Raw genomic sequence first — 14,579 nt, 5'->3', positions numbered from 1 at the left:
GGAAGTGCAGGGAGGCAGCGGGAGAGGCAGGCTGCTGCGCCTGGGACCCACAGCCGGAAGAGCCTCATTTTCGAGAGAGGTGAGATTGGCGCCTGGGAGGTGTGAAGCAGCCACCTCCCCACCCTGGGGTGCGGTTTCCCCTTTACAGAAGGAGGTCATTTACTGAGCACCTACTGGGTGCCAGGCACAGCCATGTTGGGAGATCTTCAGCGGTCATCCCAGTGGGCACTATTGGAGTTGACTTGGTTCACAGGACTGTGGCGAACCTGGCACCAAAGGGTGAACACCGTCCCACCCTGCATGTCCCATTGGCTGTGTCTTTGAGCAGAGCAGGCAGGAAAGATTCTGCCCACCCAAGGAACAGCGGGGGCGGGAGGGCTGGGACCCCCAAGGGGCTACATGGGGGCCTGACCTGGCCTGAGTGCCCCCTGAGTTTCCTCCCACAAGGGCATCCCCGATCCACTCTTATTCTCAGCCTCTGGCTCATCTCTCTTGGGCCGCCCTCACCCCTCCTCTCCCTGCGGCCAGCAGGGCCTGAAGCATCAGGGGCAAAGGGCACAGTCTTGGAGAAGGTCGCAGCAGCGGGACCCAGCCTCCCTTCCTGAATCTCAGGGTGGAAGAGCTGGGACCGTCTGGAAGCTCCTGGGAAGTGGGGGTGGGGTCGTTTCGGGGCCAGCGGGACTGGTTGTTGGAGGAGCAGTGGCCTGGGAGAGGCGTGGGAGAGCACCACAAACAGCAACAAAGAGACACGCAGAGACAAAGAGACACGCAGGCAAGAGACTCTGAGATCCTCCTGAGAGAGATACAGAGGAAGTGAGGGAGACACTCATTCATTATCTGGGCATGGTGGCAAGCGACTGGAGTCCCAGCAGCTATGTTCAGCCGGCTGCGATGGGAGGATGGCTTGAGATGGGAGGATGGCTTGAGATGGGAGGATGGCTTGAGATGGCTTGAGCCGGGGAGGTCGAGACTGCAGTGAGTTATGATGATGCCAGTGCACTACACTCTGGGAGACAGAGCGAGATCTTGTCTCAAAAAAAAAAAAAAAGAAAAGAAAAGAAAAGAAAAAAAATTCTTACGCTGGTGGGGTTTACTGTCTGATAAGGACACAGCCCAGAAACACCATTAATGAGTAAATCACTTTGTCGTCAGCGATAAGAGTAGGAAAGAATCTGTCGGGGGAACACGGAATCCAGGGGGTGGGGCGGGACAGACCCTCCTTATCTGAGGAGCGGCAAGTTCCCATCACAATCCTGCCCAAGCCTGCCCCACCCCCACTCGCCCTGAGCCGAGGGCGGGAGCGGGAAATTGGGAGGGGCCTGTGCCCGGGAGCAGCGGGGACCTATCTGCTGGTGGGAGAGGACTCGGGCTAAGGTGGCCCCCACTGAATACTCCTGCTAAGCAATCCACTGAAGACCCACCGAACCATCGACGGGACGTCCTTGGCGTGCAGCCCAGGGAGCTCAGTTCACAGGTGGGTGGGCAATGGGGAGGGCGCAGTACCCGGACACCCAGGACAGAGGAGACCCCTCTGCTGGGGAGAAGAGGCTCAGGCTGCGACCGCCCTGCTGCAGAACCCTCCCTTTCCCGCCTCTCCGAGTCCTCCCACCGTGATGGAGCGTTCCTGGGAGGACAGCCCAGGCCCGGAGGGGGCAGCTGAGGGCTCGCCTGTGCCAGTCGCCGCCGGGGCGCGCTCCGGTGCCGCGGCGAGTGGCACAGGCTGGCAGTCATGGGCTGAGCGCCCGGGCCCCAAGGGGAGGGGGCAACTGTTGGCGACCGCCGGCCCTTTGCTTCGCTGGCCCGCCCCGTCGCCTGCCAGCTCCAGCCCTGCCCCCGGAGCGGCGTCCGCTCACTCGGCTCAAGGCAGCGCGACTGCGGGGGGCGCACGACCAGGGCTCAGAGTGAGTGGACGGCCCTGGACCCTTGGGGGCCCTGGGGGCCCTTGGGGGCGCGGGGCTGGGCCTGACCTGGAGGGGATCGCCCTGGCGGCCACTTTCCCGGTCTAAAAAGGCGCACCACTCCTTTCAGGGAATTCCCCGAACTTTTTCTGGAGGCCTCTGGGGAGAGGGAAGCTGGGAGCGCCCCAGCTGGGTGCAGAACCTGGGATACGGGGTGAAGGTGGCTGGAATCCCCTGGCCACCCGCTCCTGGCCGGACCACTGCAAGTTTCCATACTTCAGTACTGCTGCCGGGCAAGCTGGGCCTATGGGGGTGGCCTACCCATCAGAGCATGTGTAACTGTCTCCCTGTATTTGGGCTCCCCACCTCAAGCATGGGTGAGCCAGCGACTTCCTGCCTGTCTGTATTTGCCTGCCTTGATTCTGTGTGTGTGACTGAAGCTCTCTGGGATGTCCGAGTCCCTGCTTTGTGCAAAAGAGATCCATTCCCCTCCCTAGGCCTTGGTTTTCTCATTCGGACTTGCATGGGGACGGTTTGTGCATGGATGTTTGTGTGGGAGCATGGAAACCTTTGCGCCTGCTTGGATACGAAGCATTTCTTTTGAGCCTCACTTTTCTCAACTGTAAATTAGGACTAAAGGAAGTGGGGATTAATAAGGGCACAGAGGCAGGTGAGGAATGTTATTATAGTTTAATGACATGTGTGCCCCTCTGTAAGAGTATATTGGTATATAACATATAATATTGGTATATAACAATCACATCAGGTGAACTCAATATTACTATTCTGAGTGAAGAAATTGAGCCCAGAAAAGTATACATGCTATATGTTTCCATCAAAATATGTTCGTTTGTTTTTTGAGATGAGTTTTGCTCTGTCATCCAGGCTGGAGTGCAGTGTCTGCCTCTTGTGGATCCTTTCTTCTGTCCGCAGGCTCTACCTTAGTAAAATGAGTGAATAGAATCAACCTTTTTTTTTTTTTTCTTTTCAGACGGAGTTTCGCTCTTGTTGCCCGGGTAGAAGAACAGGGGTGCGATCATGGCTCACGGCAGCCTCAGCCTCCAAGGCTCAAGTGATCCTCCCACCTCAGTCTCTTGAGTAGCTGGGACTATAGGGGCATAACACCACACCTGGTTAATTTTTAAATTATTTTGTAGAGGTGAAGTCTTACTATGTTGCCCAGGCTGGTGTCAAACTCCTGGGCTCAAGTGATCCTCCCACCTCGGCCTCCCAAAGTGCTGGGATTATAGGCGAAAGCCACCGTGCCTGGCCAAGGTGCAACTTTCTCGTGGGGTTTTTGGGTGGATGAGGGGGTTTTGGCAGGAAAAAGCTTTGTGTGCAGTGAGACAAGAGTGTGGAGTGTGGTGCACTGGGCCCCAGGCTAGTGTGAGTGGAGGTTGTGAAATTGTGGCCTGTGCCACTGGGTGGGAGACCCGGTATTTGTGTGACTGAATTTTGGTCGCTGTGTTTTTCTGCCTGTGTCGCTCTGTCCCTGTATGATGTATTTTTTGGTTTCCCTGATGGTGTGTGACTGTGTGTTTTGCCCTTGTAGTGTGTCTCTTTCTGTGTGTGTTGTGTTTGTGTGCATTCTGTGTGTTTCTGGAACTCCCTGCTTTTATGTGTGTGTGTGAGACAGGGTCTTGCTCTGTTGCCCTGGCTGGAGTACAGTGGCACAATCAACACTGACTGCAGCCTTGACCTCGGGCTGAAGTGATCCTCCCACCTCAGCTGAGACTCCCACTGAGTAGCTGGGATTACAGGCACACACCACCACACCCGGCTAATTTTTGTATTTTTTTGTAGAAACAGGGTCCTCCTATGTTGCCTAGGCTAATCTCGAACTCCTGGGCGTCAGCCTCCCAAAGTGTTGGAATTACAGGAGTGAGCCACCACACCCAGCCGTGTGTGTGTGTGTGTGTGTGTGTATGGGGTGTGTGTGTTTTGAGACAGAGTCTTGCTCTGCCACTCGGGCTGGAGTGCAGTGGTGCAATCTCGGCTCGCTGCAACCTCCGCCTCCTGGGTTCAAACGATTCTCCTGCCTCAGCCTCCCCAGTAGCTGGGACTACAGGCGAGTGCCACCATGCCTGGCTAATTTTTTGTGTTTTTAGTAGAGACGGGGGGTTTCACCGTGTTAGCCAGGATGGTCTCGATCTCCTGATCTCGTGAGCCGCCCGTCTCGGCCTCCCTGGCGTGAGCCACTGCCTCAGGCTGAGCGTGGCGGGGATTACAGGAGGGGATTACAGGCGTGAGCCACCGCGCCTAGCCATGCCTGTGTTATTAATGTCCCTTTTTTTGGTATGTCACCTTGTCCCCTCGTAATATTATTTGTGTGTATGTCTGTCTCCACGGACTCTATCCCTCCATGCTGAACTCCCCTTGGACCCCATGTGTGTGGGGTGACGGTCAGGGGGTAGGGCCCCTTTCCCACGGCTTAGCCGGCCTGACGCGGTATCCTGCCTCTCCAACAGCCTTGGGGCGCGCGGCCCATGGAGTCGGGGCTGCTGCGGCCGGCGCCAGTGAGCGAGGTCATCGTCCTGCATTACAACTACACCGGCAAGCTCCGCGGTGCGCGCTACCAGCCCGGTGCCGGCCTGCGCGCCGACGCCGTGGTGTGCCTGGCGGTGTGCGCCTTCATCGTGCTAGAGAATCTGGCCGTGCTGTTGGTGCTTGGACGCCACCCGCGCTTCCACGCGCCCATGTTCCTGCTCCTGGGCAGCCTCACGTTGTCGGATCTGCTGGCAGGCGCCGCCTACGCCGCCAACATCCTACTGTCGGGGCCGCTCACGCTGCGACTGTCGCCCGCGCTCTGGTTCGCACGGGAGGGAGGCGTCTTCGTGGCACTCACCGCGTCGGTGCTGAGCCTCCTGGCCATCGCGCTGGAGCGCAGCCTCACCATGGCGCGCAAGGGGCCCGCACCCGTCTCCAGTCGGGGGCGCACGATGGCGATGGCGGCCGCGGCCTGGGGCGTGTCGCTGCTCCTCGGGCTCCTGCCAGCGCTGGGCTGGAACTGCCTGGGTCGCCTGGACGCGTGCTCCACTGTCCTGCCGCTCTACGCCAAGGCCTACGTGCTTTTCTGCGTGCTCGCCTTCGTGGGCATCCTGGCCGCCATCTGTGCGCTCTACGCGCGCATCTACTGCCAGGTGCGTGCCAACGCGCGGCGCCTGCGGGCGCGGCCCAGGACTGCAGGGACCACCTCGACCCGCGCGCGTCGCAAGCCGCGCTCGCTGGCCTTGCTGCGCACGCTCAGCGTGGTGCTCCTGGCCTTTGTGGCATGTTGGGGCCCACTCTTCCTGCTACTGTTGCTCGACGTGGCGTGCCCGGCGCGAGCCTGTCCTGTACTCCTGCAGGCTGATCCCTTCCTGGGACTGGCCATGGCCAACTCACTTCTGAATCCCATCATCTACACGCTCACCAACCGCGACCTGCGCTACGCGATCCTGCGCCTAGTCTGCTGCGGCCGCCACTCCTGCGGCAGAGGCCTGGGTGGCTCCCAGAAGTCGGGAAGTGCGGCTGAGGCTTCCGGGGGCCTGCGCCGCTGCCTGCCCCCGGGCCTGGATGGGAGCTTCAGCCGCTCGGAGCGCTCGTCGCCCCAGCACGACGGGCGGGACACCAGCGGCATCACAGGCAGCCCTGATGCACCAACAGCCGCCCGGACTCTGGTACCAGAACCTGCTGCAGACTGACATCCTCGGCTCACGACTGTTCTCCCAAGTTTTACACACTTGTTCTTTTTACATAAAGGAATTTGTAGGAAATGCAGCTGAAGGTGCAGTCGGGAAAGATGCAGGGAAATGTATTTATGGAGCGACACCCCACAACAGTGAACAAACAGACAAAAATCTGTGTCCTCGTGGAATTGACGTTCTGCTTGGGATCACAGAAAAGAACTCGGTGATGAAATAATGGAGATGATTCCAGTGACACATGACAGAGATGGCAATGGTGGTCAGGGAAGGCCTTTCTGCAGAGGTAGTGACTTGTGATGTGAGCTGAGGCTTCTGTCCTGGGAAGACCAAAAGAAAAAGCATTTCAGGATGAGGGAATGGCATGCGCAAAGGCCCTGAGGCTGAAATGTGCCCGTGTGTTCTAAGAAAGGCAGGGATGCGGGTGTGCCTGGAGCAGGGATGGAGGGGGAGAATGGGAGGAGACAAGGAGCTGAAGGAGTAGTTCCCGAAGGACCTTGTGGGTGACATGGAGGACTTCGCTTTTGCTCCGAGTGAGGTGGGAGCCATAGAAGGTTCTAAGCTGAGGAGGGACTTGCCCCGATTCAGATAATCACAGGCGTCTTGTGGCCTCCATCACAGGGTGAAAGCCAGAGAAGGTGAAGGGGGGCTGCACTGAGCCACAGGAACAATGATGGAGACTCCAGTTAAGCCCAGACCCGGTGGATTCTAGATAGATTTTGGAGGCAGCAGACAGAATTACTGAGGAATTGAGTGTAAGAGTGGAATAAAGTTGTCAAGGACAATGCCAAGGGCGGGGCATCCCCACATTTGACTCTGGGAGACTCAGCCAAATCCTATCTGATAATAAAATTTCTTTTTTATTTTTCTTTTCTTTTCTTTTCTTTTTTGAGTTGGGATCTTGTGCTTTGTCACCCAGGCTGGAGTTCCATGGGCACGATTATAGCTCACTGCAGCCTGGAACTCCTAGGATCAAGCCTGGAGTTCCTGCTTCAGCCTCCCTAGTAGCTGGGACTACAGGAGTGCACTACCATACCCAGTTAATAAAATTTCTTCAAATGCAGTGTCAGACCCTTCATTAAAAGAAATAATAATAATAGACTGGGTGAAGTGGCTCACACCTCTAACCCCAGCACTTTGGGAGGCCGAGGTGGGCAGATACCTGACGTCGGGAGTTCAAGACCAGCCTTGCCAACATGATGAAACCCCATCTCTACTAAAAATACAAAAATTAGCCAGGTGTGATGGCTCACGCCTATAATCCCAGCTACTTAGGAGGCTGAGGCAGGAGAATCCCTTGAACCTGGGAGGCAGAGGTTGCAATGAGCTGCACTCCAGCCTGGGCAACAAAGTGAGACTCCGTCTAAAAAAAAAAAAAAAAGATAACAAAGTAAGGCCAGACACAGTGGTTCATGCCTGCAAATCCCAACACTTTGGGAGGATGAGGCAGGAGGATCAATTGAGGCCGGGAGTTTGAGACCAGCCTGGGCAACATAGTGAGACCCCATTTCTACAAAAATTAGGCAGTTGTGGTTACGCATGCCTATAGTCACAGCTACTGGGGAGGCTGAAGGAGGATTTCCAGAACCTAGGAGCTCAGGGCTGCAGTGAGCTATTTTTGCATCACTGCACTCCAGCCTGTGTAATGAAATCATGTCTTTTAGGTAAACATAAGAGGTTTTTTGGTGTTTCTTTTTTTTTTTTTTTTTTTTTTTTTGAGATAGAGTCTTGCTCTGTCACCCAGGCTGGAGTGCAGTGGCATGATCTCGGCTCACTGCAAGCTCCGCCTCCTGGGTTCACGCCATTCTCCTGCCTCAGGCTCCCAAGTAGCTGGGACTACAGGTGCCCGTCACCACACCTGGCTAATTTTTTTTTGTATTTTTAGTAGAGACGGGTTTTCACAGTGTTAGCCAGGATGGTCTTGATCCCCTGACCTCGTGATCCGCCCACCTCGGCCTCCCAAAGTGCTGGAATTACAGGCGTGAGCCACTGCACCCAGCCTTTCTTTTCTTTTTTTCTTTTTTTTTGAGATGGAGTCTCAGTTTGTCACCCAGGCTGGAGTTCAGTGCCACAATCTTGTCTCACTACAACCTCCGACTCCTGGGTTCAAGCGATTCTCCTACTTCAGCCTCCAGAGTAGCTGGAATTACAGGCACCCGCCACCACACCCCGGCTAATTTTTGGTATTTTTAGTAGAGATGGGGTTTCACATATTGATCAGGCTGGTCTTAAACTCCTGACCTTGTGATCCACCCACCTCAGCCTCCCAAAGTGTTGGAATTACAGGCGTGAGCCACTGCGCCCGCCCGTTTTTTGATTTCTTCTTGAGACAGGATCTTGCTCTGTTGCCCAGCCTGAAGTACACTGGCATAATCACGGCTCGCTGCAGCCTCAATCTCCTGAGCTCAAGTGATCCTCTTGCCTCAACCCCTCACCCGAGTAGCTGGGGCTACTGGTGCACCACACCAAACATGTTTTGAATTTTTTTTGAGAGATGATTTCTCACCATGTTACCCAGGCTGGTCTCAAACTCCTGGGCTCAAGCAACCCACCTTGGCCTCCCAAAGTGCTGGGATATAGGCTGGGCACAGTGACTCGCACCTGTAATCCCAGCACTTTGGGAGGCTGAGGCAGGTGGATCTCTAGAGGTCAACATGGTGAAACTCCGCCTGTACTAAAAATACACAAACAAAAAAAATTAGCCAGGCATGGTGCTGCACACCTGTAGTCCCAGCTACTCGGGAGGCTGAGGAGGGAGAATCACTGGAACCCGGGAGGCTGGAGGTTGCAGTAAGTTGAGATCGCGCCACTGCACTCCAGCCTGGGTAACAGAGCAAGACTCCGTCTCAGAAAACAAAACAACAAAAACAAAGTGCTGGGATACAGGTGTGAGCCTCCACACCCGGCCTAAAATAAGAGTTCATTTTGCCTGGTTAGTTCTCTGCATAGTTCTGGGACACACCTATTTTTCAGCCTTATAGCAACCTTGCAAGGTAGGTTTCCTAATCTGCATTAGACAGATGAGGAAATTCCAGACAGGGAGTACCTTGTCTCAGTGTCCGAGCCAGGACATTAGCCTAAGCTTCAGGCCCCAGGAGGAACCGGCTTGGTATCTGACCCCTCCAGACGGGTCTGGCAAAGCCAGGCCAACAGCCACTCCCACGGGGGTCTGCATTCGTGGCTGGAACGATGCCAGGGTGCCGTTTGTGCCCATAAAAGGCTCCAGACGTGCTGGTCCCGGCCCTGGTCCCGGGCATGTCCCCAGGCGCATTCTTGATCCCTGAAAGGCTGGATGGGCCCCGGGGCCGGGCTGGGGGGCGTCTGGCTTTGGGTTCAGACTGCAGCGCTCCACCTTCCGGGAAACCTTGGAACTGCAGGCAGCCACAAAAAAAACCGATGTTTTGGGGACAGCTATCCCAGACTGGGGGGACCCCGAGTCCCTGCTGGCCACGCTCAGAGTGCCCCTGGAGGCCACACGCACAGGAAACCAACCAGTTGGAACACAGGCACACTCTCTTATGAGTTTTCTACAAAATTTAAAAAGCACCCAGTTCGGCCAGGCGCAGTGGCTCATACCTGTAATCCCAGCACTTTGGGAGGCTGAGGCGGGCGGATCACCTGAGGTCAGGAATTTGAGACCAGTCTGGCCATCATCGGGAAACCCCGTCTCTACTTAAAATACAAAACTAGCCTGGCATGGTGGCGTGCACCCTTAATCCCAGCTACTAGGGAGGCTGAAGCAGGAGAATCACTTGAACCCAGGAGGCAGAGGTTGCAGTGAGCCGAGATCATGCCATTGCTCTTCAGCCTGGGCAAAAAGAGGGAAACTCCATCCCCCCCCACAAAAAAAAAGCGCCCAGTTCCCCTTCCTTGTGGTGATCACAGTGGGACTCCTGGGGACCTTCCAGAGCTAGTCTGTGGATTCGCCTTGCCAAAATGAAATGTAAATACACTTCCTGTCTTTTTGCACAAATTTATCACTGTTCTGCATATTGCTTTGTTGACTTAATAGTATGTCTTGGCTGGGCATGTTGGCTCACGCCTGTAATCCTAGCATTTTGGGGGGCTGAGGCAGGAGGATCTTTTGAGCCCAGCGGTTGGGGACGGGCCCACACAACATAGGGAGACTCAGTTTCTAGAAATGATTTAAAAATCACCCTGGTGAGCTGGGCACGGTGGCTCATGCCTGTAATCCCAGCACTTTGGGAGGTCGAGGCGGGAGGATTACTTGAGGCCAGGAGTTGGAGATCAGCCTAGCCAACACAGTGAAACCCCATCTCTACTAAAAATGCAAAAAAAAAAAAAAAAAAAAAAAAAAAGCTGGGCGTTGTGACAGGTGCCTGTAATTCCAGTTACTCAGGAGACTGAGGCATGAGAATTGCTTGAACCTGTGAGGCAGAGGTTGTAGGGAGCCGAGATCATGCCACTGCACTCCAATCTGGGTAGCAGAGCGAGACTCTGTCTAAAAAAAAAAAAAAAAAAAAAAAATCACCCAGGCATAGTGGCACATGCCTATGGTCCCAGACACTGGGGAAGCTGGAGTAGGAGGATCACCTGAGCCTGGGAGGTCGAGGCTGCAGTGAGCTATGATTGCACAACTGCACTCCAGCCTGGGTGATACCGCAAGACCTGTCACAAAAAAAAAAAAAAAAAAAAGTATATCTTCTAAAATATTGCACACCCACACATTTTTTTGTTTGTTTTTTGAGATGGGGTCTTGCTGTGTTGCCCAGGCTGGAGTGCATTGACACAATTACGGCCCACTGCAGCCTGCATCTCTTGGGCTGAAGCAATACTCCTCCTGCCTCAGCCTCTTGTGTAGTAGCTGGGACCACATGGTCCACACCACACCTGGCTCACAACCACAATACAGCTCACAACCACACACAGCTAATTTTTTTTTGAGGCTGGTCTCAAACTCCTGAGCTCAAGTGATACACCTGCCTCAGACTCCCAAGTACTGGGATTACAGATATGAGCCGCAGCGCCTGGCAATACCCACACATTTTGTAATGTCTTGCTCTTAGTCAGCTTGGGCTGCATAACACATACCATAGATGGGGTGGCTTAAGTTCCAATGATTACTTTTGCATAGTTCTGGAGGGTAGGAAGTTCAATATCAGAATGCCAGCCTGGGGCCGGACACTGTGGCTCATCCCTGTAATCCCAGCACTTTGGGAGGCCCAGGCAGGTGGATCACCTGAGGTCAGGAGTTTGAGACCAGCCTGGCCAACATGGTGAAACACCTGTCTCTACCAAAAATACAAAAACAAATTAGCTGGGCGTGGTGGCAGGTGCCTGTAATCCCAGCTACTGGGGAGGCTAAGGCAGGAGAAACACTTGAACCCGGAAGGTGGAGGTTGCAGTGAGCTGAGATCACAACATTGCACTCCAGCCTGGGTGACAAAGTAAGACTCGGTCTCAAAAAAAAAAAAAAAAAAAGGGCCGAGCACCGTGGCTTACGCCTGTAATCCCAGCACATTGGGAGGCTGAAGCAGGTGGATCACAAGGTCAGGAGTTTGAGACCAGCCTGGCCAACATGGTGAAACCCCGTTGCTACTAAAGATACAAAAAATTACCTGGGCGTGGCGGCGTACATATGTAATCCCAGCTACTTGGGAGGCTGGGGCAGGAGAATTGCTTGAACCTGGGAGGCAGAGGTTGCAGTGAGTGGAGATCGCACCACTGCACTCCAGCCTGGGTGACAGGGCGAGACATCATCTCAAAAAAACAGAATGTCAGCATGGTTGTGTTCTAGCGAGGACTCTCTTCTGAGCTTGCAGACAGCCGCTTTCTCACTGTGTTCCCACATGTTGGGGAAAGAAATAGAGAGCAGGTTGGGCGAGGTAGCTCACGCCTGTAATCCCAACCCTTTGGGAGACCGAGGCAGGTGGATCAACTGAGACCAGGAGTTCAAGACCAGCATGGCCAACATGTTGAAACCCCTCTTCTACTAAAACTACAAAAAGTATCCGGGTGTGGTGGCACACATCTGTAATTCCAGCTACTCGGGAGGCTGGGGCAGGAGAATCGCTTGAACCCGGGAGGCAGAGGTTGCAGTGAGCAAGGAGATCGCACCACTGCACTCCAGCCTGTCTCAAAAAAAAAAAAAAAAGAAAAGAAAGAAAAGAGAGAGAGCACTCTCTGGTGTGGTCTTCCTATAAGGACATTAATCCCATCATGAGGTTCCCACCTTCATGACCTCATCTAGACCTAATCACTTCCCAAAGGCCTCACTTCCAAATACCATCCCATTGAGGGTTAGGGCTACAACACATGAAAAGGGGGTACGGGCGCATAATTCGGTCCATAGCACTTCTTTTTTTTTTTTTTTTTTTTGAGACAGAGTTTTGCTCTTATTGCCCAGGCTGGAGTGCAGTGGCCCGATCTCGGCTCACTGCAACCTCCACCTCCTGGGTTCAAGTGATTCTCCTGCCTTAGCCTCCTGAGTAGCTGGGATTACAGGCATGTGCCACCATGCCCCACTAATTTTGTATTTTTAGTATAGATGAGGTTTCACCATGGTGGTCAGGCTGGTCTCGAACTCCTGATCTCAGGTGATCTGCCCTCCTCGGCCTCCCAAAGTGCTGGGATTACTGGCGTGAGTCACCGGGCCTGGCCGTTTTATTACATTAAAAAAATGGAGGCCTGGTCAGGTACAGTGACTCATGCCTGTAATCCCAGCACTTTGCAGGGCCGAAGCAGGAGGATCACTTGAACCCAGGAGTTTGAGACCAACCTGGGCAACATAGTGAGACACTATCTCTACAAAAAATAAAAAACTTAGCTAAGTGTGGTGGCATACACCTGTAGTCCCAGTTACTTGGGAGACCGAGGCAGGAGGATCACTTGAGCCAGGAGTTCGAGGCTGCAATGAGCTGTGATTGCACTGCTGCATACCAGCCTGGGTGATAGCAAGACCCTGTTAAAAAAAAAAAAAAAAAAAAAAAAAAAGAAGGCCGGGTGCGGTGGCTCACGCCTGTAATCCCAGCACTTTGGGAGGCCGAGACGGGCGGATCACAAGGTCAGGAGATCAAGACCATCCTGGCTAACATAGTGAAACCCCGCCTCTACTAAAAATACAAAAAAAAATTAGCTGGGCAAGGTGGCGGGCGCCTGTAGTCCCAGCTACTCTGGAGGCTGAGGCAGGAGAATGGCGTCAACCCAGGAGGCGGAGCTTGCAGTGAGCCGAGATCATGCCACTGCACTCCAGCCTGGGCGACAGAGCCAGACTCCGTCTCAAAAAAAAAAAAAAAAAAAAAAAAAAATAAGTGGGGCATGGTGGCTTACACCTGTAATCCCAGAACTCTGGGAGGCCAAGTAGGGAGGATCGCTTGAGCCCAGGAGTTCGAGATCAGCCTGGGCAACATGGTGAAGCCCCAGCTCTACAAAAGAAAGAAAAAAAAGCAGGGGAAAAGAAAAAGTTAGCTGGGTGTGGTAGTGAGTGACTGTAGTCTCAGCTACTTGGGAGGCTGGGGCAGCAGGATCACTTGAGCCCAGGAGGTCAAGGCTGAAGTGAGCTATGATTGTGCCACCGCACTCCAGCCTGGGTGACAGAGCAAGACCCTATCTCAAAAAAAAGATAAATAAATAAAACAAAAGAGGAGTCCGGGTGAGGTGGCTCACGTCAGTAATCCCAGCACTTTGGGAAGCCGAGGCAGGCGAATCACGAGGTCGGGAGTTCAAGACCAGACTGACCAACATGGTGAAACGCTGTCCCTACTAAAAATACAAAAAATTAGCCGGGCGTGGTGGCTCAAGCCTGTAATCCTAGCTGCTCGGGAGGCTGAGGTAGGAGAATAGCTTGAACCTGGGACTTGGAGGTTGCAGCAAGCTGAGATCGCACCACTGCACACCAGCCTGGGTGACAGTATGATACTCCGTCTCCAAAAAAAAAGAAAAAGAAAAAAAAAAAAAAGAAAGAAAAAGAGAAAAGAAAAAATAGAAGATCTAGGTACATATCCATGCAGTAAATGTGTTGCTCCTTTTAACTGGCTGCATAGTATTTCTTAGCAAGGAAGTGCCACCACTGATTAAGCCAGGACTCTACAGAGGGACATGTGAATGGGATCCAGTCCTTTTGCCATGATATGCATTATAATGCAATAAATGTGTGTGCACATGCTTCCTCCTGTATGTGTGCGAGTGCACCTTGGATAAATCTCTACAAGCACCTGGCTCACCGGACCTGTAGGTTTGATTTTGAGAGATATTAGAAAGGTTGTTTTCTGAAACGTGCCAGGAGGGTGCTGGTTACAACCTTGGCCACTCAACGTCTTCACGGACTATCTGGGGCGCCCCCCTGAGGAGCTGTCTGGAACTGCAGACTGCAGCTACACGCAGCTACACGCAGCTACACGCAGCTACACGCAGCTACACGCAGCTACACGCAGCTACACGCAGCAAGGATTTCGGGTAGCCGGGTAACTCTAACATAGCCCTACACGTGATTCCTTCCAGAACCTGAGCCAGGACGTTCAGTTTTTCAAATTCACCCTGGAGGCTCCAGAGACCTAGAGTTTCCATTTATTATTCACTTACATGGCGAAACCCCATCTTTTTTTTTTTTTCCCCTTTTGAGAGGGAGTCTCTCTCTGTTGTTCAGCCTGGAGTGCAATGGCAGGATTTCGGCTCACTGCAACCTCTGCCTACCCACCACCACACCCGGTTGATTTTTTGTATTTAGTAGAGACGGGGGGGGTCTCACCATGTTGGTCAGGCTGGTCTCGAACTCCTGACCTCAGGTGATCCACCCGTCTTGGCCTACCAAAGTGCTGGGATTACAAGCATGAGCCACCGCGCCTGGCCTCTCTATCTTTTTAAAGTAATGATAATTTAGATGACATTTAGACGAATTTTTTTTTTTTTTGAGAGGGAGTCTCACTCTGTTGCCCAGGCTGGGGTGTGGTGGCGCGATCTCTGCTCACTGTAACCTCTGCCTCCCGGGTTCAAGCAGTTATCTGCTTTAGCCTCCTGAGTAGCTGGGATTACAGGCGCC

The 14,579-nt window shown here is 53.6% G+C and overlaps 1 protein-coding gene across 2 annotated transcripts; it reads left to right on the top strand.

The window, feature by feature from the left end:
* The first annotated feature begins 1,851 nt into the window (after nt 1–1,851).
* S1PR5 (sphingosine-1-phosphate receptor 5) lies at nt 1,852–6,644 on the top strand. Of its 2 annotated transcripts, none has more exons than XM_001101585.5 (2): nt 1,852–1,901; nt 4,367–6,644. In XM_001101585.5, exon 2 carries the CDS (start codon nt 4,385–4,387, stop codon nt 5,579–5,581), a length of 1,197 nt encoding a protein of 398 aa, XP_001101585.3. In that variant the 5' UTR covers nt 1,852–1,901; nt 4,367–4,384; the 3' UTR covers nt 5,582–6,644. The 2 variants fall into 2 exon arrangements, with proteins under 2 accessions (XP_001101585.3, XP_077833544.1); XM_077977418.1 differs by having other exon boundaries at nt 1,852–2,275.
* Nucleotides 6,645–14,579: the final 7,935 nt, after the last annotated feature.

The sequence above is a fragment of the Macaca mulatta genome, chromosome 19, assembly GCF_049350105.2.
Source record: "Macaca mulatta isolate MMU2019108-1 chromosome 19, T2T-MMU8v2.0, whole genome shotgun sequence".
In the NCBI taxonomy this organism is placed as follows: Eukaryota; Metazoa; Chordata; class Mammalia; order Primates; family Cercopithecidae; genus Macaca; species Macaca mulatta.
Note: the sequence above shows the minus strand (reverse complement) of the source record. Positions and strands in the feature narration are given on the sequence as shown.

Bases quoted from the DNA above. Each gene is read 5' to 3' on its own strand.
- S1PR5 (XM_001101585.5), top strand. From the start codon at position 4,385: ATGGAGTCGGGGCTGCTGCGGCCGGCGCCAGTGAGCGAGGTCATCGTC.